The sequence below is a fragment of the Stegostoma tigrinum genome, chromosome 9 (assembly GCF_030684315.1).
Source record: "Stegostoma tigrinum isolate sSteTig4 chromosome 9, sSteTig4.hap1, whole genome shotgun sequence".
NCBI classification, from domain to species: domain Eukaryota; kingdom Metazoa; phylum Chordata; class Chondrichthyes; order Orectolobiformes; family Stegostomatidae; genus Stegostoma; species Stegostoma tigrinum.
In genome coordinates, this window is record NC_081362.1 from 82990720 (window position 1) to 83018058 (window position 27339).

At 45.1% G+C, this 27339-nt stretch overlaps 1 protein-coding gene across 2 annotated transcripts in view; it reads left to right on the top strand.

Moving 5' to 3' along the window:
• The window catches only part of crim1 (cysteine rich transmembrane BMP regulator 1 (chordin-like)), a 203761-nt gene that overhangs the window by 111566 nt on the left and 64856 nt on the right, over positions 1-27339 (top strand). For both annotated transcript variants that reach the window (XM_048535898.2, XM_048535897.2), the window contains exons 4-6: positions 4121-4241; positions 5996-6117; positions 26521-26703. In XM_048535898.2, coding sequence (XP_048391855.1) covers positions 4121-4241; positions 5996-6117; positions 26521-26703 — 426 coding nt within the window. The remainder of the gene's footprint in view (positions 1-4120; positions 4242-5995; positions 6118-26520; positions 26704-27339) is intronic.

Consider the following 27339-nt stretch of genomic DNA (forward strand, 5'->3'; position numbering starts at 1 on the left):
CCAACGCATCATCCTCTGACACTTCTGCCATCTGCAACCTGACCCCATGACCAAAGACATTTTTCCCTCCCTACCCTTATGTGCTTTCTGGAGGGACCACTCTCTCCGTGACTCCCTTGTCCGCTCCACACTCCCTCCAGCCCCACCACCCCTGGCACTTTTCCCTGTAACTGCAGAAAGTGCTACACCTGCTCCTATTCCTCCCCCCTCACCCCCATCCCAGCCCCTAAGAAGACTTTCCACATCAAGCAGATGTTCACCTGCACATCTGTTAATGTGATATACTGTTGCTGTTCCCGTTGTGGCCTCTTCTACATCAAGGAAACCAAGCAGAGGCTTGGGGACCGCTTTGCAGAGCACCTATGCTTGGTTCGCACCAAACAACTACACCTCCCAGTCACGAACCATTTCAACATACCCCCCCACCACCCCAGACTGCTCAGACGACATGTCCATCCTGAGCCTCCTGCAGTGCCACAACGACGCCACCTGAAAGATGCAGGAAAAGCATCTCATATTTCGCTTGGAAACCCCGCAGCCCAATGGTATCAATGTGGACTTCACAAGCTTCAAAATCTCCCCTCCCCTGACCACATCCCAAAACCAGCCCAGCTAGTCCCCACCTCCCTAACCATTCCTCCCACCTCATGCCCCACCTCCATTCCACCTCCTTGACCTGTCCGTCCTCCCTGAACCGATCTATCCCCTCCCTAACTCCCCAACTACACTCACCTTCACTGGCTCTAACCCGGCCTCTTTGACCTGTCTGTCTCCTCTCGCCCTATATTCTCCTTTATCCATCTTCTATCCGCCTCCCCTTGTCTCCCTATTTATTCCAGGATCGCCTTCCCTCCCCCATTTCTGAAGAAGGGTCTCAACCCGAAACGTCAAACTTTCTTGCTCCTCTGATGTTGCTTGGCCTGCTGTGTTCATCCAGCTCTACACTGTTATCTCAGATTCTCCAGCATCGGCAGTCCCTACTATCTCTGAAGTTTACTGGTTTTGTCTTTGTAATTTGTTGGCAAAATCTAGGCCCTCTACTAACAAATGAATCAATCCCTGCAAAATCCTCCCCATTACACCACAGTGATCTCGTCCCTCTCTGCTGTCACACCGTATTATCCAGGGGAACTTGTGCTGTCATTACTGCTGATTGTTTTCCAGCATTTTCAAGGGAAACAGCATTCGCTGTCTCTCCTGTTTAACACAGGTTGTCATGTGACAGGATTTTCATGAAAAAGTTTTCCCACACAACAGGATATTGGATGTCAGACCGACCTGAGGGCTTAATTTCCTTTGAGCTTAACTGGTTATGGCTTGCTTTCTCATGTTTTCAAAAATCAGCTACCACTTTTGTCTATCCCTGAGCTCCAAAGTATTGCATCATGCTGATGCACATTCTTGAGATGTGTCTTTGTTTTTGAAGAATCCCCACAATGTGGACACAGGCCCTTCGGCCCAACAAGTCCACACCGACCATCAAAGCATCCCAACTAGACCCATCCCCCTATAACCCACATAATCCACACATCCCTGTACACTAGTGGCAATTTAGTATGACCAATCCACCCTAACCTGCGCATCTTTGGACTGTGGGAGGAAACCGGAGCACCCGGAGGAAACCCACACAGACACGGAGAGAATGTGCAAACTCCACACAGACAGTCACCCGAGGCTGGAATCGAACTGTGAGGCAGCAGTGCTACCAACTGAGCCACCGTACTACCTACCTTGAGACAGACCTCATATCTTTTTGACAAACCGCCATGTGAGAATGAACAGGAGTGCATTCTTGACATCCCTCCTTTCCCTCATCAACATGCTGTCTCTTGGGAACATCACCAAAGACACTGGGTCAGCTTTGACAAGGATGCTGAAGACTCACAGTTCTGCCTGTCCATCAGCTCCACTGCCTCTTTTACAGCTCATGTACCATCCAGTCCTAGAGGAGCCTACTCGCTAGACCGAGCCATTTCCAAGCAAGTGATTTCCGTTCTACTCCTCGGCTACCATCTCAGACGGAAACAGACAGCTTGCACCCTCTGAATCCTTTCTGAGCATAAACTGAGCTTCCAATCTTATGTGATGTCCACCATGCAAAACCATCTATTTATCCTCGACCAGCTGTCCTGTCTCTGTCTTGCCTCAGTTCAGCTGCTGCTGCTGAAGCCCTTATCCAGATGATTGTCCCTTCAGGATGACTCCAATGTTGGCCTGGACAAAGTTGCATCTTCCAAACAAAGTTAGTTCGACCAAAGCCTTGCAATCTTTACTGACACCAATTCCTGACCTCCTTTGGCTCCCAGTTCTTCCCACTTAAAATCCTTCTGTTTAAATCCATTCATGATCTCACTCCTCCCTATAAACTCCCACCCTACAATCCTCCGAGAGCTCGGTACTTTCAATAATGTCTCCTCATACATTGATTGTTCCTTTAGCAGCCATACCTTCAGATATCTGGGCACTGCACTCTATAATGCCCTCTGTAACCCTTCCATCCCTGCCCTGTTTCGTATCATCCTACAACTATATTTGAAACCCCCCCCCCGCCTCCCATTATAACTCCCCTGTTAAAGAGGATCAGGAGAGTGATTGGAATGTGGAATGTGAAACACAAACCAATCAGCTGCAATCTTATTGAATGGTGGAACAGTGTTGATGGGCCGAATGGCCTATTTTCGCTCCTCATTTATGTCAATGTCATGCTGATTATGCATCTCAGGCAAGGAACTGGCGATGTTTCTCATTTTTGAAGATGCCATGCCCTGCTGTTGTTATACTAAACTTGGACTGAAACTCTATTTTGCAATGTTAGTAATAAAACTGTTAGCGTGTTCATGTGATATCCATAGGTTGGATTGCTTTTTAAAAAGCAGACAGAGGAATTTTAAATGAAACCATGAGCACATTTGTTACTAATATCGCGTCACACGATTGCCACCCTTTATGTATTCACAGAGAATTGAGCCCGATCAACTTACAGAAACTGACCGTTGCTTTCCCTGATCCTCTCTATGTACACACACACATAGTCACATACACTCTCTCTCACACGTACTCATTCTCACACAGACACATGCTCAATATTGCTCTTTTTCTCACTCACAAACACACAGTCCCATGTTAGCTCTCTCTTTTTCATACATATACACTCACTCACACACTCGGTATCTCTCTCTTTCACGCGCACACACATTTACTCAAACACAGACTCAGTACTGTCTTGTTTCTCACACGTGCACTCACACTCAAAACACGCACTCAAATTATTTTTATCTCTTGTACATATATCACTCACACACTCAGTGTTGGTCTCACACACACTCAGTCACTCACTCACATATACTCACTGTCTATACACACACACACACACACACACACACACACACACACACACACACACACACACACACACACACACACACCGAACTTTCTGGGAAACAAGAGGTGAGGGCACCAGACAGGAATCTAAAGGACTACTTCACTGTACTCATGCCAGTGGAGAATTTTGTCCAGTTTTTGTACCCATAGTGCCTGTTCCTGGAAGGATAGCATAGTTATACGACAGAAAAAGACCCCTGAGCCCATCGTGTCTGTACTGTCCAACTCCCGTGTGGCTCTGTAACTTTTTTCTCCTCACTAGTAATCTAATTGCCTTTTAAGAGCCTCAGTTGAATCTGTGCATGCCTCACTCTCAGATACTACATCCCAGACCCTGACCACTTGCTACATGAAAAAGATTCTCTTTCTCTTGCTATAACTTCTTTTACCAGTCACCTGAAATGAATATCCTCTGAAACGTTCCACTAACTAGAATACGTTCTCCATATTCACTCTGCCCAGACATCTCCTGATTTTGAACACCCTGTGTTCCTGTGGGCTGTGGGAGTTTGGAAGATTATGCCGTGAATGTGCAAGCATCCAGCAGTCACTGTATGGTGTTCAGTTTCATCCTGTTCTCACAAAGCTCCATTGGAGATAGTGGTATTGCCTAGAGGTAACAGTGTGCTCTGACAGCATGCACTGGCCCAAACGTCAACACTGGTTCATTCCTCCTGCTCATTTCACCGGCTGTGGCCAGTGACTATTCAACAGTGATGGTTTCTTTTGCCTCTTTCAGTGTATAATGTGGACTGCAGCACAGTTGACTGTCCCGCCATTCAGCCCGTCGTTTGCCCACCCGACAGCTACGAGACCCCAACCCGACTAACTGCTGATGGCTGCTGCACTCTCCCAACACGGTAAGTCTCCTCTTTAATACTAACAATGGTGAGGAGGGGTTCCATCGCCCCCCAGGGGTGAGGCAAGTCAGACACACCCTATTCATTCACCCCATGTGTGGAGGCTTTAGCTCTCTCTCGTTACTACAAGTTTAATTGTTATTTTACATTGGGCAGGAGCTAGTCCTAGACTGAATCACTGTGAGCTAGAAAAGAGGGATTACCTGATCAAGGTCTTTCTCAACCTCATCTGAGGTCAGGTTAAACCACCACCAGTCACCTCCCTCTCTAATGAGAGGGAAGCCGTATCGTCTGATAGGACTGTAGTGACTTTGTTAATTTAAGGGTTGGATAGTGTAGATGGGGAGTTCATATTTCCACTTATGGGGAGGTCCAATACGATAGGCTATAACTTTAGGAAAACAACTCAGAAATCCAATAAAGAATTCAGGAAGACCTCTTCACCCTGAGAGTGGTTGGAATGCAGAATGCCTCACCAGAAGCAGTGGTTAAAGGTTAAATCATTTAATTGGAAGTGATGTAAACTCCTGAGACAGAAAGGAATAGAAAGCGATGCTGATTAAACACTAACATGAAACAAAGAACTTCAGGTGCAGGAGATCTGAAACAAAAATAGAAATTGATGGAGAAACTCCGCAGGTCTGGCAGCACCTGTGGAGAGAAAGCAGGATTAACATTTCAGGTCTGGTGACCCTCTTCAGAGCGGAGATTTTGGCCTTGAATTATTAACAATGATAGGGTTAGTTTTATTCGCTCGTGGGATGAAAATGCCACTGTCTGGGCCAGCAGTTATTTTCCATCCCTAGGTGTCCTTAAGAAGGTGGTGGTGGGCTGTTTCTCTGAACTGCTGGATTCCACATGCTGCAGGTGGACCTGCATGCCATTGTATTTGAAGAAGGGTAGGAGGAATCTGTTCTAAGAATAAATACTGGCATGAATTAATTGGCTGACTAGATTCTGTTTTGTGGATCCAATGTAACTTGATGAATCCTTGACTCTCAGCTGGGCTGATAACACATAGCCTCAGCACGCCCTGCCAAGGCATTTAACCATTGTTTTTCTCAGATACATTCAGGGCTCAGCTCCAACACAGCATAAGCAATACGTTTCATCATGCCCACTAAAGGATTCAATAGCAACCACACCTCCTGCACCACCATTTTTGATAATTTCCTGTTATCCTGATCACCTATCCCCCTCACTGTGATACCCATGTCTATGAGGAACATTTCGGAGCTGTGGTTCCACATCCTTTCGCAGCTGGACTGAAGTGGCTTGTATCTATATCACATAGAACCTTTACCAGAACCTTAACAGCCAGAAAAAGGCAGAGGGGTGGGTTGTTTCCATTCCAATCATTCTGTGCTAGAACAAATCCAAATGGCAGATGCCTAACCCACTGCCCCCTGGAATAAACCGTTAGATTAAAGGGGACAGTGCTGGATGCTGACATACAGACAGACACACACATGCAGACATAGGTACACATGCGTACATACACACACACACGCAGACAGACATTCTCAGCACATAGACACACACGCACAGACACAGATACTCACGCATATACACACACAGGCATACAGACATACACTCATCACACAGATACACACACACACACAGCAGGCTAAAGTTGCCTGCCCAGTTAAAATATAAGCACTGAATGGACCCAGCTTTGGCGGTTTTGTTCTCTTGGGCACCCGCAGGTCTCGCTGTCAGAACACTAATTTTGTTGTGTCTCATTTGTGTTCTAGATGTGAATGTTTGCTGGGAATCTGCCGTGTTCCTAAGTGTGAGGCTGGCAAGGTGCCACGTATCATTTCCCCTGGGGATGGCCTGCCGGGGAGATGCTGTGATCTGTTCGAGTGCATCAATGGTACGTGCAAATATGGTTTAAGAGTACTTTAAAGCTGCTGTGGAAATGTTTGCAAAAAGTTAAAATGGGGTGTTGTCTGAATTGTTGGTGTGTGTGCGTGTGTGTCTGTGTGTGGCATGTAGAGGAAAGCCAGATTGAGAAAGATGGCCTGTACAAGGCACAAGGCTATGGGGGAGGATTCAGAGATGCTGTGTTGTCAGCCTGTATTGATACCATTTTAGACTAATTAAAAAAGAAGTCTAAACATTGTCCACATTTAACCATTTGAAAATGCCTTCAATGATAGATCAGCTAGTGGGAAGGATTTTCCTGGGAAGGAACCAAGGGATCAATTAAAGTGTGTTTGCTTTAACGCAAGGAGTATCAGGAATAAAAGTGATGAACTTAGAGCATGGATCAGTACCTGGTGCTATGATGTTGTGGCCATAACAGAGACATGGGTTTCTCAGGGGCAGGAATGATTGCTGGATGTTCCAGGGTTTAGAGCATATAAAAAGAATAGGGAGGGGGGAAAAAGAGGAGGGGGTGTAGCACTACTAATCAGAGAGGGTATCACAGCTACAGAAGCTTCCTTTGTCGAGGAAGATCTGCCTACTGAGTCAGTGTGGGTGGAAATTAGGAACAGCAAGGGAGTAGTCACCTCGTTAGGGGTTTACTACAGGCCCCCCAATAGCAGCAGGGAGATTGAAGAAAGCGTAGGTCGGCAGATTTTGGAAAAGTGCGGACGTAGTACGGTTGTTGTAATGGGTGACTAACTTTCCTAATATTGATTGGAACCTCCTTCGAGCAGAAGATTTGAATGGAGCTGTTTTTGTAAGGTGTGTTCAGGAGGGTTTCCTAACTCAGTACGTTGACAGGCCGACGAGGGGAGAGGCCATTCTAGACTTGGTGCTCAGAAACGAGCCGGGGCAGGTATCAGATCTTGTGGTGGGAGAGCATTTTGGTGATAGTGACCATAACTGCCTCACATTCTACATAGCTATGGAGAAGGAGAGGATTAGGCAAAATGGGAGGATATTTAATTGGGGAAGAGGAAACTATGATGCGATTAGACATGAGTTAGGAAGCATGGACTGGGAGCAATTGTTCTATGGTAAAGGCACTATAGACATGTGGAGACTGTTTAACGAACAGTTGTTGCGAGTGATGAATAAATATGTCCCTCTGAGACAGGCAAGAAGGGGTAAGATAAAGGAACCTTGGATGACAAGAGTGGTGGAGCTTCTCGTCAAAAGGAAGAACGTAGCTTACATAAGGTGGAGGAAGCTAGGGTCAACCTCAGCTCTAGAGGATTACAGGCAGGTGAGGAAAGAGCTCAAAAATGGTCTGAGCAGAGCCAGGAGGGGGCACGAGAAAGGCTTGGCAGAACGGATTAGGGAGAACACAAAAGCATTTTACACTTATGTGAGGAATAAGAGAATGGTCAAAGAAAGAGTAGGGCTGATCAGGGATAGCATAGGGAACTTGTGTGTGGAGTCTGAGGAGGTAGGGGAAGCCCTAAATGAGTTTTTTGCTTCTGTCTTTACGAAAGAAATGAACTTTGTAGTGAATGAAACCTTTGAAGAGCAGGTGTGCATGCTGGAATGGATAGAGATAGAGGAAGCTGATGTGCTGAAAATTTTGTCAAACATTAAGATTGACAAGTCGCCAGGCCCGGACCAGATTTGTCCTCGGCTGCTTTGGGAAACAAGAAATGCAATTGCTTTGCCACTTGCGAAGATCTTTGCATCCTCGCTCTCCACAGGAGTCGTACCTGAGGACTGGAGAGAGGCAAATGTAATTCCTCTCTTCAAGAAAGGAAATAGGGAAATCCCCAGCAATTACAGACCAGTAAGTCTCACGTCTGTCGTCTGCAAGGTGTTAGAAAGGATTCTGAGGGATAGGATTTATGACCATCTGGAAGAGCATGGCTTGATTAAATGCAGTCAACACGGCTTTGTGAGGGGCAGGTCATGCCTCACAAACCTTATCGAGTTCTTTGAGGATGTGACTAGAAAAGTTGATGAGGGTCGAGCTGTGGATGTGGAGTATATGGACTTCAGCAAGGCATTTGATAAGGTTCCCCATGGTAGGCTCATTCAGAAGGTCAGGAGGAATGGGATACAGGGGAACTTAGCTGTCTGGATACAGAATTGGCTGGCCAACAGAAGACAGCGAGTGGTAGTAGAAGGAAAATATTCTGCCTGGAAGTCAGTGGTGAGTGGTGTTCCACAGGGCTCTGTCCTTGGGCCTCTACTGTTTGTAATTTTTATTAATGACTTGGATGAGGGGATTGAAGGATGGGTCAGCAAGTTTGCAGACGACACGAAGGTTGGAGGTGTCGTTGACAGTATAGAGGGTTGTTGTAGGCTGCAGTGGGACATTGACAGGATGAAGAGATGGGCTGAGAGGTGGCAGATGGAGTTCAACCTGGATAAATGCGAGGTGATGCATTTTGGAAGGTCGAATTTGAAAGTTGAGTACAAGATTAAGGATAGGATTCTTGGCAGTGTGGAGGAACAGAGGGATCTTGGTGTGCAGATACATAGATCCCTTAAAATGGCCACCCAAGTGGACACGGTTGTTAAGAAAGCACATGGTGTTTTGGCTTTCATTAGCAAGGGGATTGAGTTTAAGAGTCGTGAGATCTTGTTGCAGCTCTATAAAACTTTGGTTAGACCGCACTTGGAATACTGCGTCCAGTTCTGGTCGCCCTATTATAGGAAAGATGTGGATGCTTTGGAGAGGGTTCAGAGGAGGTTTACCAGGATGCTGCCTGGACTAGAGGGCTTATCTTATGAAGAGAGGTTGACTGAGCTCGGACTCTTTTCATTGGAGAAAAGGAGGAGGAGAGGGGACCTAATTGAGGTATACACGATAATGAGAGGCATAGATAGAGTTGATAGCCAGAGACTATTTCCCAGGGCAGAAAAGGCTAACACGAGGGGTCATAGTTTTAAGCTGGTTGGAGGAAAGTATAGAGGGGATGTCAGAGGCGGGTTCTTTACAGAGAGAGTTGTGAGAGCATGGAATGCATTGCCAGCAGCAGTTGTGGAAGCAAGGTCATTGGGGACATTTAAGAGACTGCTGGACATGCATATGGTCTCAGAAATTTGAGGGTGCATACATGAGGATCAATGGTCGGCACAACATCGTGGGCTGAAGGGCCTGTTCTGTGCTGTACTGTTCTATGTTCTATGATTTTTACTACCTTTTGTTAAAAACCTGCAATCCAGCTTTGAAGCTACACTTTATTGCCTCTTTCAAGCTCTTCTGCATAACTTGATTACAGTTTTTCTGTATGTTTGTAAAGCACAGTGATATAAAAGAGCTGTTATTAGGATACATATAACACCGGGTGTACTCTCTGAAGTTGTGGATCATGTTTTTTTTCCCCTCTTCCTTCAGATTTCCTCAAATCATTCACAGTGTGCAGCCAAGAAGGCAGGCTAGTGCCTGAGATAATAGGAACTGCTGATGCTGGAGAATCTGAGCTAACACGGTGTAGAGCTGGAGGAACACAGCAGGCCAGGCAGCATCAGAGGAGCACGTCTTCTTCCAGCTCCGCTCTGTGTTATCTCTGACCCAGCATCGGCAGTTCTTACCATCTCAGAATGTTGTGCATGTTTGCTAAGCATTACTCAACAAGTATTGTCAAAAATGATCTCTTGGCTTGTATTATCTGAACAAACCATAGGAATCTGTGGGAGTTTGCATGGTGGTTTATAGGAAAATTTGAAAATATTTCTGGATGCATTGTAAAGGTAACTAGTCACTCCAGGGTTAAGGTTTGACCTATGCTATTTTCAGCAGGATTGGCGGCGGAGAGGGATTCGTGCATTTGCAGTCTATCCACAAGAGATTAGCTCTACTCAAAATATTTGCCGCATTGATCTTTTAATGGGTGGAGTCTGTCTAAGGAAAGGAACCTGTTGAAGTTAGAGTTGCATTGCATATCTATGTGCTGCAGAATAGGAGCAAATTATTTTGGTATTTTGCACCAAACAAACATGTCTGGTCATTTTAATATCCGACTCAAAGAGAAAGCAATCGGTCTTAGAATAAATAAAATCTGGTTGAAGAAAGTTGACGTGAGCAGTGACCGTGTCCAACCAGAAGTTTATATTTTGGGTTGTGGCCAGCCCTAGTTGTATCTATATGTGTCTACAGCTCGTACACATTCTACCAACAAGAATCAAAATCAGTTTAGCTTTGAACAGGTGTACATACTCTTGCATAAATCTAAGAAATGGGGAATGGTAGCATTGTGGTTATATTGCCGGGCTTGTAATCCAGTTGGCTTGGATTGATGGCCTAAAGGTATGACCTCAAATCCCACCACAGCAGCTGGGGAATTTAAATGCATTTGATTGAATCACTCTGGAAGAAAAAGCTGGTATCTGTAACACTGACCATGCAGCTACCAGATTGTCATTAAAAAAATTATCTGGCTCACTGATCTGGTTTCAAGATAGAAAATCTGCTGACCTTACCCAATCTGGCCAATTTGTGATTCTGAACCCACAGCAATGTGGTTGACTCTGACTGCCTTCTGAAAGGACCACTATGTTGCTAAGAAGGTGCTGCTCAAGGACAACTAGAGATGACTGTGAAACAAACGATACACATAGAAATGATATATGAACGCATATAAGTGCATCCACCCGAGGCCAGTGGCTCTGCAGGGGCTGGAATACATTTTACACATTCTGCTCAGTAATGATCAGAAGATCATGCTGACTGAACTCAGAAATTGCACACTCTCAGTGGACAGTGCACCCTACGAGAAATATGAAACTGAAAAAAGAGCTACTTTTCATGTCAGTAAATAGTGAAAACCTTTAAAAGATTTGCCCTCCGTCACAGCTCTCAGGAATGCCTCACAGCAATTTTGTGTGCCATGTGCTTTTCCACGCACAGTTTATTGGAGGGGTTCGGAGAGAGATGGAAGGGATAATAAACATGGCAGAAGATGGAGATTAGAAACAAAATGAAGGATAGGAACTCAGCATCTGTGGAGCAAGAAATTGAATTAATTTTTAAAGACTATTATGACTCTTCTTTAGAAATCTTCTATTTAACAAGAAGCAGAGAAAGTGGTTATGTTGTAGAGAAGCAACAAAACAGTTAGTCTGGAGCAGGTGTTAATAGCGGAATAAAGGTAAGCTCTGACTGAACAGCAAAAATAAGACAGAGACATTGCAGGGGTGAAGGATTATCAAAATGGAGGACAATGTTGTTAGAACTCTGTTAAGCTCATAAAACTTCAAAATGAGGTTTCATTCCTCCAACTTGCAATGGGCTTCACTGGAACACTGCAGCAAACCGGGGACAGAAATTGAACACGAGGACAAGGCAGTGTTTTGGAACAACTGGAGGTCAGAGTCATCCTTTTAGATGGGTTGGAAGTGTTCCCCAAATTAAGTAGTCACCCATGCTCCCCTATGTAGAGGAGGCAACATAGTGAGCCATAGATTGAGACAAGTTTCAATAAATTGCTTCAAAAAGAAGGTGTGCTTGGGGCTTTGGGCAATGAGGGGGGAGGAGGTAAAGGGGAAACGTGTCACACCTCCTGTATTAGGGAGGTGCATGCAGAGGAGATTCATTGCAGCATAAGGCAATTCCTGATGGAGCGGAGGGGTTTTAGAGGTGGCTCCAGTGGTTGAAAATCATGTCTGAAGCTATAAACGTTTTATGCTACAGCCTCTTTTGTCACTGCTCAGGAATTCATAACATAGACGAACAGGGCAGCATACAGGAGTAGACAGACAAACCTTGAGATGACAGACATTCCCAGATTCTTGTGGTTTACCAACCTGAACTCATTTCCATATCAGGGCTGGGGCTGCACAACTGAAAGAGCGCGAGTGTTGTTGGCAGGATTTGAACTGCTCTTCCACTCAGTATCATTGTCTCAGCTTCTGTTAGGAAGTGCTCGCAGACATCTGGAGGCCACACATTGAAGCAATGTGGCTCCGTGCCAATGAATTAAACTTTTTTTTTGGTAGAACTTTGCAGTTTCGTCTACAAAAAAAAATTGGCTTAACATTTGCATATAGTTGTAATGCTTCCCAAATGTTTGTGGGATGATTACTTTGAACTGGTTCCCTGATTGTCCCCAGAAAAGGGAAGGAAACTCTTAACGCTCTTGCATGTCAAGATATCTTACCTTCGTCACAAGGACTCATTTCATTATCAAAAACTTATTTGTGCTTCTGTATAGATATAACTCTTTACCCCAGACTCCAGTAACCTCAACCCCCATAGGACCTTGTAGTTTTGCGGTTTTGCTTCCACTATTTAGAAGTGGACATTGTTCTACTGTACCATTTTTAATACCATTTTACTAGTTTCATTACTGTTCTTTCATCAATCTCCCATATTAAACTGTCCTGTTAATCTTGCTGTCCATGCACCAAGATCTCCCAACAGCAATGAGGAAGTGTGTTCAAATGAGTACAGTGAAAAGTTTATATGTCACCACTTACAGTGCCATCTTAGGTACAAAGGTGCCTGGGTACAGCTTCTTTAGTAATAAAATCTTAAAAAATAGAGAGCCCAGCATTAAAAAATTAAAAAGCCCAGCATTGCAGAAATAAAAAGCTCAGAACAATGGTCTTCCAACTGGCAACTCTGGCACTCACCCCCAGTCCGTGCTGGGCTTCACCTTAAGGCTCATGAGGCCAGGAGATCGCTGTGGAATCACCTCAAGGCTGGGAGACCATGTCAAGGCCATGCCAGACTAAGAGACTGCTACATGCCACCGGAAGACCCACAGCAGCCATTTTGCATGTTTTGCAAGCTTAATAGACCAGCTAATCTTCTGGCTGCTTTTCACGTCTCAGATTCATTGTGGCACAGCAAGAGGCCATTTGGCCTGTCAAGTCCGCTCCAGCTTTCTGTGAAAAAAATCCAGTCAGCCTCATTTCCCTGCTCCCATCTCTCTAACCATGCACATTTATCTGTCTCAAGTAGCTTTCTGACTTCTTTATGTTTATATACAGGTGACTCCTGTCTAGGTGACAGGGAGCTCTTATCACATGGTTCCTGGCCAGCCCTCCCTGCACCCCTGTTATTGGTTACCCAATATGTTCCACCTTCCTGGCACCCTACCATCTCTACCAATCTGGAACAGACAAACTGCGTGTGAATTGGGATCATTCTTGACTGTCAGTCATGTTGTCTTGTCACCGCTTTGGCTAATAGACAAAAATGTTGAAAGAAAATGAGAAACTAAAACAGTACCAGTTCTCAAATCTCAGATTCTAATGCACCCAGTTTCCGTCTGAACAATAAAGCTTTTAAACAGCCTGTCTGGGAATGGGTTTAAGGAATCTAGTCTTGAAGCAAAACTTTTGATTTAACCATCCTTTATTCCATAAGGCATTCATTATCACTGAGATTGTTAATTTTTTGCAATTAATTTCAGTTACAGCATTTTCAAGCCTTGATCCCACCCTGTTTTCCCACAGTCTCTCTGGTTTTAAGCTGGTTTCCAAGTTACTAACTCTGACTGTCTGTTGGCAGAGTAATGGGAATACAGCTGCTCTCTCAATCCTCTACTACACTTTCCATTTCATTTTCTTTCTTTTGGCAAGTACCTTCTTGCCACTGTGCCTTTCTTACAGCATGGCCATTCAGCTGTTCACCAAGCGGGGCCTCACAACCATCTTTGGCAATTGGCTAGTGGTGCCAAAGTGGGTTGCATTCTCCTGCAAGTCAGAAGGCCACAGGTTCAAGCCATGTGCCAGTGGCATTGGAGCACTAGGCTGATGTTCCATTGCTGTACCACGCATGCGCCACACTGTCACGGACACCCTATTTTGTTAATCCAATGCCCCGTCTACCTTCTGTAGTGGATGTAAGAGATTCCACATCACTATCCAAAGATCTTATCCGCAGTGTCTTGGCCAACGTGTATCATCCAAAAAAAAAAAGCCAAATTATCTTGTCATTACTTCATTAATTGTTTTTGAGTCCTTGCTGGGTCCAAATTAGTCGCCGTGTTTTCTACGTCACTGTAGCAACCAAGTTTCAAAAGTACTTATTTGCCTGTACATCCTGAGATTGTGCAACGCATCATATAAGTAACAACAATAGTTTCTCACTTTCTTACCTTTGGTTCATTTGAGTTTGGGCTTCTCTTCAGCGAGCGTCCAACATTCTCGTTCCCCGACCTTTGCAAGGCCTCGGAAAGGTACGGTGTACCACAGCAAAATTTTCATAGAAAGATGAGGGGGTGAATTTCCACAGTGTTTTCGGGGAGTCGATATGTGAGGGGGCTGATATCTTCATACAGAACCACAGCAGGAAAGCTGCAGGAACTCAGCCTCCTCTGTTCTTTGATATCATGCTCATATAACCCAAAAGAACTGCAGATGCTGGAAATCAGAGACGAAAATAGAAATTACAGGAAAGACTCAACAAGTCTGGCAGCATCCACGGAGAGAAAGCAGAGTTTGCGGTTCGAGTCCAGTTCTTCAGAATTTTGATACTTTGTTGCTGGAACCCAGCTGAAGATGGACTTGCACTGAAAATTTTGGTGTTCATCTTAAGCAGAGCCTTTTTTATCTTACGCCCTCGCGAAAAGAGATTATGTATTGCATGACAGCAACAAAGGACGAGATTCCCATTGATGACATTTCTCATCTCCACCTCATGTTGAAATATATAATGATTTATGCTGCAAATTGATGCAGCGACTGTACATGAACAGCACCAACACTTCCATGCCATTGATACAGTGACTACCCGCTCTCAAAGGAAGCTGAGTTATGGGTTCCATCGAAAGGCAGGTGGAGATTAAGAATGTTTATTCTAGAAAGTGATCATTCCTAACCAAAAGGTGGCCACAATTCAGGGGCTACAGAGGGGGCAGCGTTTTGTTCTACAGTGTTGTGCAGGCTTTCTGAACCCCTGGTGTCAACAGTCAGGAAGAAATATTCACGAGTCTGGAATTTTCAGGAAATAGCACACAAAACAAAACCAGAGCTTGCCTCCATCTGGCTGTCCAACATTGAGCTCCTTTACCCAGAGCCTTGCACTGAAGGCTGTCTGAACAACACTGGGAATATATGAAATCTTGTTGCAAATTATTTGGAGAAAAATAATGGATAGAGAGCCTAAAACTGGCATGCATAAAATCATCAAACACTGGAGAGGATTGAGGAAGTGGTGAAATGCCAAGTGTGAATTGATAAATCTGCCATGTAGCAGTACAAAGGCTAATTTATGGGGTGATCAATAGTCAGAGAATGGCCATAATTCATGAAACAAAAGAACATTTCCACGTACCCTGAATATTATGAGGCATATATCAGGAACATGATTAATAATGCTCTGTGTAAAAATGCAAACACATCTCATTAACTGATTCCAAAAGGGTAAAATGTGTTTGATAAGACCATGACACAGACTGGAGATTAGTGGTGTTCTGTGTTAATACAAAGGATAGTTCTTTTGTAAAGGTTCAGTATCCATGGGAGTGTCAAGGAAGACGATCCCTGGAGCATTATTCTGAGCACAAATTAGAAGTAATGATGGAAATTGTTTGAGGATGAGCACAGATTAGTGAAGTGCACATAGTTCTGAACACTACACTTTAGAAAGGATATATTGACCGTGGAAGCTGGCCAGATTCATCAGACTCATGGCTCTCAGGATTAGATTCTAAGACAGTACAGAAATTAGTCTTGTATTACTGGGAATACAAGAAGTTTAGGTTGATTGAATTAGGGAGAAGGAGTGAGAGAGCTCATTGCACTGATGGAGGTGGTAACAGGCAAATGGGACTGGATCAGATGGGAATGTCTGGCCAGCATTGACGAGTTGGACCGAAGGGTTGTTTCCATGCTGTATAACTATGATTGTAAGACTCTATGATCAGAGCCAGTGTGTTCGGCAGAGGGATTAGGGAGTGGTTATCAATTATAGAATGGAATAATTGGGGAACTCTCCTCTCTGGAGATAGTAATTACTAGCTCACTGAATACTATAAGAATCCAAATGAATGGAGCCAAAGATATGCGCCTCTGCTGTCATTGAATGACAGAGTAGGCTCAGTATAGGTGGACGTTGCCGTAATGTACTGCCTCATTACAGAAAAAGAGAGAGAAGGCCAGTTGATGGTGACTTTAACCTGAGGGTCACATGCCTTAGGAGAGGGACATGGTTGAGTGCGCGGGGCCTCCATGGTGACCTCAGCTGGTACAGGAATAAAACCCATGTTTTTGACATGCAAAGCATCTGTCTGACTTATAGAGCTGACAGGCTCGAGGGGCCGACTGCCCGATTCCTTTCATCTTGCCCTTAAAAGGGATTTCATAAAGTTTGCTTGGAGCATCCCTTTGTTGCATTTTCCTGCATCCAGACAACCTCTACAGCCACCTCTGGTTCAACATCTTAACTGTTTCTGAGTAATTAACTGTATAACTGTTCCCCAACCACCACCTCCATCACTATACTAAATTGAAAGTACCAGAGCCATCAGCAATCTGCTATCACTGTCTGTATTCTTTCCAAATCTTACTTCATTTTTTACAATGCCCCGCAGGAAATTATTCGAGATTTTGGTGTCGTGCACTCAGAGGCAGAAATCATGGCCTCAGAACTTGTACTGAACACCCCATTTAACTCTTTGGATTTTAGGTCAGTGAGTGCAGCTTAATTGTCAGTTCTTTGACAGCTGGTAAAATTGCAGACTGTTAAAAAGTGGGTCTTTGCTTTTCCATAGGGGACACACAACACTTTTAAATCCCTGTCCCTCAATCTTGACTCTAGGCTGTAAGAAGTCTATTTAAAATGGGGTCACCTTGGGATAAAGTTTGGGAAGCCCTGCATCAAAGACCTATTTATGCTCAAATTCATATCATAACCTCCCATGCCAGGCTTTCAACTCTTATTCCAAATATAGAGGTGAGTCCCATCTGGAGGTAGCTGCAGGGAGTGGTGACCCAGACCAGAGACCGATGTAAGGATGTGAGCCCCAGACCAGAGGCTGGTGCAGGGAGGTGAGTCCCAGAACTGAGGAAGGTATAGGGAGGTGAGACCCAGCTTGGAGGCCAGTGTGTGGAGGTGAGTCCCAGACTGGAAGCTGTTGCAGGGAGGCGAGTCCCAGACCAGAGATAGGTGTAGGGAGGTGAGTCCCAGATTGGAGGCCACTGCAGGGAGGCGAGTCCCAGACCAGAGATAGGTGTAGGGAGGTGAGTCCCAGATTGGAGGCCACTGCAGGGAGGCGAGTCCCAGACTGGAGGTAGGTGTAGGGAGGTGAGTCCCAGACTGGAGGTAGGTGTAGGGAGGTGAGTCCCAGACTGGAGGTAGGTGCAGGGAGGTGAGTCCCAGACTGGAGGTAGGTGTAGGGAGGTGAGTCCCAGACTGGAGGTAGGTGCAGGGAGGTGAGTCCCAGACTGGAGGTAGGTGTAGGGAGGTGAGTCCCAGACTGGAGGTAGGTGCAGGGAGGTGAGTCCCAGACTGGAGGTAGGTGCAGGGAGGTGAGTCCCAGACTGGAGGCTGGTGCAGTGAGGCGAGTCCCAGACCGGAGATAGGTGCAGGGAGGTGAGTCCCAGACCGGAGGTAGGTGCAGGGAGGTGAGTCCCAGACCGGAGGTAGGTGCAGGGAGGTGAGTCCCAGACTGGAGGTAGGTGCAGGGAGGTGAGTCCCAGACTGGAGGCTGGTGTAGGGAGGTGAGTCCGAGACTGGAGGTAGGTGTAGGTGGGTGAGCCCCAGACTGGAGGTAGGTGCAGGGAGTGCTGGACTTCTCTTTCAATTTTGTACCAAGCCCTTTAGCATCTGTACCTAGATACCTTGTTCCTTATTTGGCAAAGTAACTGGCAACATTACAAACCTTTCTGTGCACTCGTTCGAGTGCGTGTGACAATAAAGCTCGCTCATTCATTTTGGTTTCCCCACTCATCCTCAGCCACTCCCAGCCTTACCCCATCTTGCAAAACTTTAGCATTTTGCAATCTCTTACATATGTTCTGTTTTTCTGAGAGCAGAAAACGAAGGGAACTTTAAGCAAGGTGTTCAAAACTAAAACAGATTTGGAGGAAACAGTTCATCAGGTAGTAACCAGAGGTCACGTGTTGGAAATAATTGGTAAAAGATCCAGAGGAGAGATAAGCAGAAATCTTTTTTACGTAGCAAATTATTCCCTGTGGAAACAGATTGAATTATAACTTTCAAATGGAAATTGAACAGATCCTTAAAAAGAAACAAAAAATTGAAAGATCACAAGGAAGAAGCAATACAGCAGCAATAATTGGAAAGCTCTTTCAGAGTACTAGTACAGGCAGGCAGGGTGAATGGTCTCCCTCTGGCATTATAGTCTACAATATAAGTAAATCTTAGCTCACGTGCATGTTGCAAACTATCTGCCAATATCTGATACAGCACCTTGGAGTGGAAACGCAGGAAGATGGGACTTTGGTCTCTCTCTCTCTGTCTGTCTCTGTCCCCCTTCCTCTCCCTCTCTGTCTCTGTCTCTTCCAATCTCTCATTCCACATCCCACTCATCCCCTCTGCTGAGCTGTAACTCACAACCGGAGTTAGGTTTCCAATTGAGATGAGGTGCCTCTGCAAAGGGTAGGATCGCACTGTTAAGTGCAGCTGATTAGAAGCAGCCATGAGACACAAAATAAGATACAAGCTGGTTAACCTGTCTGATGCATATTATTTCAAGCCAGCATAGAACGAACAGAATAGGACGGGGTAAGAATTAAATATTGTCTCATATTAAGCCACAATCCTATCCCTTCTCCTTGCTTTTATTCTGTTACCCTTGCCTAGCTTTCTTTTTGAAGTCTATTTTGAGTTTTCCCTATTTTGAAGTCCTGATGCATGATGAATGGGCCGGAAGTCGATGGTAAATAGATTTCCTTCTTGACCCAGACGATCAGGTCCAGACTGAGGGAGATTGGCCCTGTCAGGGTGCCCCGAGTGCACTAGGCCCTGAGGTCAAGCTCGGCTTTTGGAGACTGGAGTTGCTGCTCTGCCAGTGAACTGTCAAAACAGCTGTCATCGGTCGGGCTATATTTATATCAAAGTGCAAAATTGTGCTCAAACCACTCAGCACCTCCAAGAACAAATGTCTTATCTGGAGCGCCTGGAGGTGTTGTTGAATTTCAAAGCTTTACTAAATGCTTCACTCAGCCAGATTGAAAGTTACATTTCCAGCACATACATTTCTCCCATTCATAGTTGCCTTTCAACGTGATAGTTGGCGCCAGCCCAAACTGTGTGGCTGCATCTTAGTGAAAGTTGCCACTAATGGTACCCCATGAAGCAAGAATAGATAGCAGAGTGCTGGCTCCGTCCCAGAACATTCCAGATTCTCAGTTTAGAAGACAGCAGTCCATGTTGCCATGTCAGAAGTGTTGCCATGTGAGATCGTGGCATGGTTTCTCTTGATGCGTGCTGAGAGCAGCCTCGTAATCATGGTTAATTCTATAAAAACATGCTTCGGAAGGAATATGTACTGCCAATAGTGTTTGCAGATGTACATTCCCTTATTATCACGTCATTGTTTTTAAAATCCCTTCATATATTTTGTTTTCTCTACTGCTCATCACATGAAGCGGCAAACTTGTGGTCAGAGCAATACATAGATGACCTGGAAATGTTCTTTGTCTGCATTCAGGTCATAACTGCCCTCCCGCCTCCTGCCCCCCTTCAGTTTTCTGCTTCTTACATATGTATTAAAAGAAAAAGTAGATTTTCATTTAGATAGTGCCTTTCATGACATCCCTAACCTCTTTACAGACAATGTAGTACTTCTGAAGTGTAGCACTCAGTTTAAACGCAGCAAGCTCCTACAAAAAGCAGGATGATAATGACCAGCTTGAGTGCTTTTGCAATGTTGACTGATAACAAGAATCTATTCTGGGTCCTCTTCTAGTTGTGATTTTTGTAAATGATTTGGATGTTGGAGTGGGAGGGTGGATTAGTAAGTTCACTGACGATACGAAGGTGGGTCAAGTTTTGGATAATGCAGAGGGCTGTTCTAGGTTACAAAATGGCATTAATAGGATGCAGAGCTGGGCTGAGAAGTGGCAGATGGAGTTTAACCCTGAAAGTGTGAGGTGATTCAGTTTGGAAGGACAAACTTGAAATCAGAATACAGGGTTAACAGAAAGATTCTTGACAGTGTGGAGGAGCAGATGAATCTTGGGTTTCATGTCCACACTTCCCTGAAAGATGCCACCCAGGTGGATAGAGTTGTTAAGAAGGCATGTTGTGTGTTAGCTTTCATTAATAAATGGATTGAGTTCAAGAGCCATGAAGTTTTGCTCCAGCTGTACAAAAGCCTGGTTCGGCCACATCTGGAGTATTATGTCCAGTTTGTCCAGTTCTGGTCGCCTCATTACAGGAAAGATGTGGAAGCGTTGGAAAAGGTGCAGAGGAGATTTACCAGGATGTTGCCTGGAGTGGAGGGAAGGTCTCATGAGGAAAGGTTGAGAGAGCTCGGGCTTTTCTCTTTAGAATGACGAAGGATGAGAAGTGACGTGATAGAAGTGTACAAAATAATCAGAGGTATAGACAGAGTGGACAGTCAGAGGCTTTCCTAGGGTGGAGGTAGCTATTACGAGGGGACATAGTTTTAAAGTGAGCGGATACAGGGGAGACGTCAGAGGTAGATTCTTTACTCAGAGAGTGATAGGGGCATGGAACGTATTGCTGAAGAAGGTAGTGGAGTCGGCCTCTTTCGGGGCATTTAAGCACCTGTAAGATAGGCATATGGATGATATAAGGTTGCACTGGAGGTTAGATACACCTTAGGTTCAGGGTAAAAGTTCGGGACAACATTGTGGGCCGAAGGGCCTGTACTGTGCTGTATCGTTCTATAACAATGGGAGGCATTTCTGTAGGTTTAGCACTCCCTTCAAACCACACTGGGGTGTTAAGCCTTGGTTTTGTCCTCAAGCCTTGGGAATGACACTTGAACCCAGAACCTGGCCTTTCCCTGTTTTAAGAATAGTGAAAGTCATCTCCCGATAGGGTATGTGTGTAAAGTCCTGGCTTATTATCTGTTGACACTTCATCCTGACCTTACTCCTTGGCTCTTCTTTGTCAGTGATTGTGATACTTTCCACTGTCCAGGGCAGAGCAAGGAGGCAGAACCCAAGTCTACATTGAAAAAAGGGGAATTAAACCCTCATTGTTCTTACTGTCCTTCTGAACCACACACTAGCCATCGAGCCACCTGAAGTAAGCGGCCACTTACAGTGCCCCTGCCATAGATGAGACGTGAGAGCAGTGCTTCAGATGAAAGGACAACAGAGGGGTTTGGATTTGGCCCTTGAGCCTGCTCCGCCATTCAATAGGCTGACCTGACATTTCTCACGACCATTTTCCTGCCTTTTCCCCTGTAACCCTCAATTCGCCTACTGCTCAAGAATATATCTCGGCCTTAAATATACAGAAGGACTCTACTCCCATAACTGTCTGTGGCAAGGAATTCCAAAGATTTGCAACCCTCTGAGAGAAGAATTTCCTCCTCAACTCAGTCTTAAATTGGTCCTCCTTAATTCTGAGACTGTAGCCCCAGGCTTAGTCTTTCCCATGAGGGGAAACATTTCCTCAACATTTACTCTGACAAGCTCCTTAAGAATCCTGTGAGCTTCAATGAGGTCACCACTCATTCTTCTAAACTCCAGTGAGTAGAGCCCCAACTGTTTAGCCTTTGCTCATAGAATAACCATTTCCCTGCTTCCAGCAGTTGTTTCATCTTCTGAGCATCAACTGCAATTTTTTTTCAAGGCAAGTGTTTCTTGTCTTTCTTCATAATTAATGATCCACTGGTTGTTGTTCAGTTTAAAGTTAAAGGCCTTGGAGCTCATCTTGTACAGTCTTCTTCTTTGAAACTTGCTGCAGTGTAGTGTTATCATTCAGAATAATTGCCTAATATCATAGGTACTTAGGATCCATCCAACTACATCCATTGGGAAGTTTTGGCAGCACAGCCACTGTAGACTTGCTCTTAGTTAGCATCAATAAGATGTTAGCCATAGCCTCAGGTAAAGCAGTGATTCCTGCAGAATGTTGAAAGGATTTCATTTGGAGCAATCATTGAAGTTTGAGCATGAGACAGACTGAATAATAGTTTTTATTTGGGGGAGTGTTGCTGGACTATTGACTTCTGATTTGTTTTGTCTTTTTAGTAACAGAGCCTATTAAAGCAGTTTCAACAGGGGCAATCATTGTTGACTCAGTTCTACAGTAGCGAACTGCCTGGGGACAAGTAATTTCAGCTGAACCTAGATAAACGAAGCACAAATTACAAGAAGTAAACACATGCTGTCTCTTCCCTGAACTTGAGAGGGAGCTCAGGTTCGAGGGAAGTAAAACTGGTAAAAGGAAGTAGAAAAATAGGAACCGAAAATGGAAAACAGATGAAGCACAGGCAAGCATCAGACAGGAGCAAAATCAAGAATAAAGTTTTTTTTAAAACAAAAGCAAAATTAAAGGCACTGCATCAAAATGCACGTAGCATTTGCAAAAACTTGGTCAATTAAGGGTCATGTAGCACAGCGGCAGCATTTGTAGCTCTGGGCCAGAAAGTTCAAGTTCCTGATGGCCCTGAAGGTACAAACATATGAATAAGAGTAGGCCATTTGGCCCTTTGAACTTACTGTACCATTCAATAAGAACACAGCAGATTGATTTTAACCTCTCTACAATCCTGTATGCACTGAATCATCTTTTATCCCTTTGGAACCTGAGATTCTATATCTGTACACCTTTAAAAAAATTGTAAATTCTGGTTTTACTGCCTTTTGAGGAAGAGAACTTCAAAAGCTCACAACCTTCAGAGGAAAAATGTTTTCAAATATCACTTTTCAATGGCAACCCCTTACCTTTCCAGTATGAACCCCCATTCTAGATTCTCGCACATAAGAGGAAACTTCCTAGCGAATTTTGAGAAGATTTGTAGCTCAGGTTGAGTTTCTGGATGTGAGTTTGCTCGCTGAGCAAAAGCCTGACAACTAACCTTCCAGCTCAGCGAGCAAACTCACATCCAGGAAACTTCCTTTCCACGTCCACCTGGTCAAGTCTTCTCAGGATCTTATATGCTTCAATCAAGTCACCTCTGACCCTCATAAACTCCAGAGGATATAAGCCTAGCCTATCCAGCCTTTCCTCCTTAGGCAGTGCACTTGGTCCAGGTACTGTGCCCAGGGTGAGTGTTGGGGTGGTCAGGTTCTGTGAGGTGGGCAGCGTGGAACGAAGTAGCAGTGATGAGAGGTGGGCGCTGCCTTTGGTGAGGGTGTGGCTCAGATAAACACAGGGCAACCCCTGAATGTAGCACCCACTTTTGGCCATGCTGGCCTTTAAAACGCCAGCACTGCTGTTGGACTGCCCACACTAAATGTAGAGTGCCGTGGGCAGTGTATCATTCAGATAGTCAAGCTTTGAATTCTTTATTTACATACTGCTGCAGGCAATTTCAGCCAGTTAAGATACAGCTGTCTAGGAAAGGCATGGTAGATAGAAGGTATCAATGTGGACTTCACCAGTTTCAAAATCTCCCCTTCCCCTACTGCATCCCTAAACCAGCCCAGTTCGTCCCCTCCCCCCACTGCACCACACAACCAGCCCAGCTCTTCCCCCCCACCCACTGCATCCCAAAACCAGTCCAACCTGTCTCTGCCTCCCTAACCGGTTCTTCCTCTCACCCATCCCTTCCTCCCACCCCAAGCCGCACCCCCAGCTACCTACTAACCTCATCCCACCTCCTTGACCTGTCCGTCTTCCCTGGACTGACCTATCCCCTCCCTACCTCCCCACCTACACTCTCTCCACCTATCTTCTTTACTCTCCATCTTCGGTCCGCCTCCCCCTCTCTCCCTATTTATTCCAGTTCCCTCTCCCCATCCCCCTCTCTGATGAAGGGTCTAGGCCCGAAACGTCAGTTTTTGTGCTCCTGAGATGCTGCTTGGCCTGCTGTGTTCATCCAGCCTCACATTTTATTATCTTGGAATTCTCCAGCATCTGCAGTTCCCATTATCTCTGATACTATCGTAGATAGAAGGTATATACTGGCAATTCACCATAGCCTTAGGGCAAGTACTAATATCTATAGTTGCCAGAGAAGCAAACCCAGAGCCAATTCTCCTGGGAAGTGTACTGAAATATGTGGGAATTTGCAGCAAGACCTACAGCCACGCAGATTAGCTGCAAAGCCCCAAAGCGATTGCAACTCCAAATTTCTTCCACTGTTGATGTTTTTCTGGGGCTCCATAGACAGCATTTAACAGGCTGCCATTCATAGCTGCACCTATTCCATTGTGCAAATGAATACACCATTTATACCATTGATGAGGACAATGAGATGGCAAGGCTTCATGGGGCTACGTGACCATGGCTTTTCTCCCAACAGTACAAGGGGTCATGAACTCACTCCTGTGGCCACTGGATGTCTCAGTATTTGTGAATCTCAAGGTCTTCCACTCTTCAAACATGCAAATGGTTTGCAGCCACAGGCAAGGAACCATGCATTTCTGTGCTCATTTTCCAGGGAGCTCTCAGAGCTTGTGTGTAATTCACAGCTCCCAGAACTCTCTGAGGCCCGAGTCCAGATGACACAGACAGTGAGACCTACCAATCAATACCCTGTCCAACTCTCACTGTTGACACTTTAGATTTTAGTCAGAATTGTGCATTTGCATGTGCGTGTATGACTGTGAGCATATTTGTGTGTCTGCATGTGTGTGTGTGTGTGTGTGTGTGTGTGTGTGCGCGCGCGTTTGTATGTATGCGCGTGTGCATGAGTTTGTGTGCGCATGTGTGTGTCCGCATATGTGTGTTGGTGTGCATCGTGTGTGTGTGTGTGTGTGTCCTATGTTTTTGGAGGGATGATGTTCATGTGAAAGACTTTCCCAATGTCTGTGGATTTGAGAGCAGCAGATGTAGACACTGGTCCACAGCCTTTTGCTACAACAAACCTAAAGCCTTATCGCCACCTTACCCTGTATAAAGATGATGGGAATATTATACTGGAGGTTAAAGGAGCCAGCTTTAGTTCTGTAGCCACAAGATGAGAAAGCCCTGGTGTTAAATGTCCTCAGGAGGAAGCCAAGGCTAAGGGGGTTTTTCAGATCCAGCAAGAAGGGTCTAGGCCCGAAATGTCAGCTTTTGTGCTCTTGAGATGCTGCTTGGCCTGCTGTGTTCATCCAGCTCCACACTTTGTTACCCCTCCTAGTCTGAATGTGCAAGTTGGAGAGTGATGCACAAAGTGTGGCTAACCAGAATGGGAACGCAATTTGTGTGAAGTCAGCTTGCAGCCACAAATTTATCTTCATCTAGTCTCCCACCCAGCCATCAGTGGCTCCATGAAGAGCAAAGAGGTGCTATTTTTGTTAGCTCCTCCTGAAAGCTCACATTGGTTGATAGAAAACATCTGTGAGTTTACACTGTGCTGTAAACATATCTGAAAAATAACAAACCAAAAGAACTGCAGATGCTGAAAATCTGAAACAAAAACAGAAATTGCTGGAAATCTCAACAGGTCTGGTAGCATCTGTGGAGAGAGATCAGAGTTAACATTTCAAGTCCAGTGACCCTACTCCAGAACTCATTGTAGCTGGCAACAGGTTAGTATATATGCTGAAGGTAAAGTGGGAGAGGGGTCAGAAGTAAATAATAGGTGGAGATGGCCCAGAGAGAGAGAAAAAAATAATTCAGCGGACAAAGGAGTAGATAAAGATCAGCCTGGGAGCATCAGTAGCTGCTAGTGGGGACCATTAGTAGCTGACAGTGGGTTAGCTGTGATAACATTGCAGGGGAAGGTGCCATGGGGCTGTGGGAAGGTGCTGGGAATGTAGGAAGAATTGACCAGGGAATGCCGAAAGGAATTGTCCCAGTGGAAGGCTAACAAATGGAGGAGATGGGAATATGTGGCATTCCACTGGAAGTGGCAGATACAGTGACTAACGACTCTCTGGGCAATGGATGCTGATGTGATAATAAGTGAGGACCTGGGGGACCCTATCACTATTGTGGGTGGGAAGAGAAGGGGTGTCTACAGAGCTAAAGGTGCTGACAGCCACCATGGAGACTATCATTGTTTGCAGTAAAACCCCGCCTGGTTCATTAATGGGAAAGAGTCCTGCCATATTATCTGGTCTGGCCTACATGTGACTCCAGACCCAGAGAATGTGGTTAACACTTAACTGTCCTCAGCAATTGCCAAGGGATGGGCAACAAATGTTGTACTTGCCAATGACACTGACATCCCATGAAAGAGTAATAAACTTTATAATATATTTACTGCTTAAAAACAGGCCATTTGGCCCAGCATGTCTATGCTGTGTTACTGCTGTGCATATCCTTCAAATTATTCCTTTTTTTTAATCTAGCTTGTCCTTAAATACAGCTATAGGTAATGGGGTCTAATGTGAGTTTTCTTTCCCTGCTGTTCTGTTACAGAGACAAAGCCCACGTGCATATTCAATGGTGTGGAATATTACGACGGGAATATGTTCCGGATGGACGCGTGTCGTTTCTGTAGGTGTCAAGGTGGTGTCTCAATTTGTTTCTCGGCGCAATGCGGAGAGCTGCACTGCGACAGGTACTATGTACCCGAGGGAGAGTGCTGCCCAGTCTGTGAAGGTAAATGTTCCTGTTTTAACATCGTTTCACTATCTGAAGGGGAGGCCGGGGAAGGGGGCATTTTCATCTTCAATGCCTAACCTGAATCCAATCATCTACTGGCTACTGAAACTAGCCCGGCCACCTTTCTGTTAAAATCACTTGAACAAAAATTGGATGAGATTGTAATCAGACAGAATGGTGTCAGTGCCACATGACTGCACAGATGGTGAAGACGGTTAGTTCAGAAAGAATAGAGTTCCGTTGCATTTACGTAGCTACTTTAACCTACAGAAGAATGGGAGGGTCATGTTGGACTTGAAATGTAAATTCTTTCTCTCTGCACATATTCTGCCAGACTTGCTGAGCTTCTCCAGTACTTGCTGTTGACACAGAAATGGTGTGTATGGCAATCTCTGTAACTGTAAATCATTTTTAATCAAACTGCTTGAAGTGCTGGGTCAGCTCCTCCAGGCCAGGTGGAATGTGAATCTTGACTTTCTAGCCCAGAGGTAGGGACACTACCCTAGTCATAGGAAATCCTATCTAGCTAATTTTAGGTTTAGAAGCCGTTCAGTCATTGTTCCCTCTCTTAGGTCCAATCTTGTTTGCTAGAAAATACATCAGTGAACATCAGGTTAGAGAAGTGTCACGCTC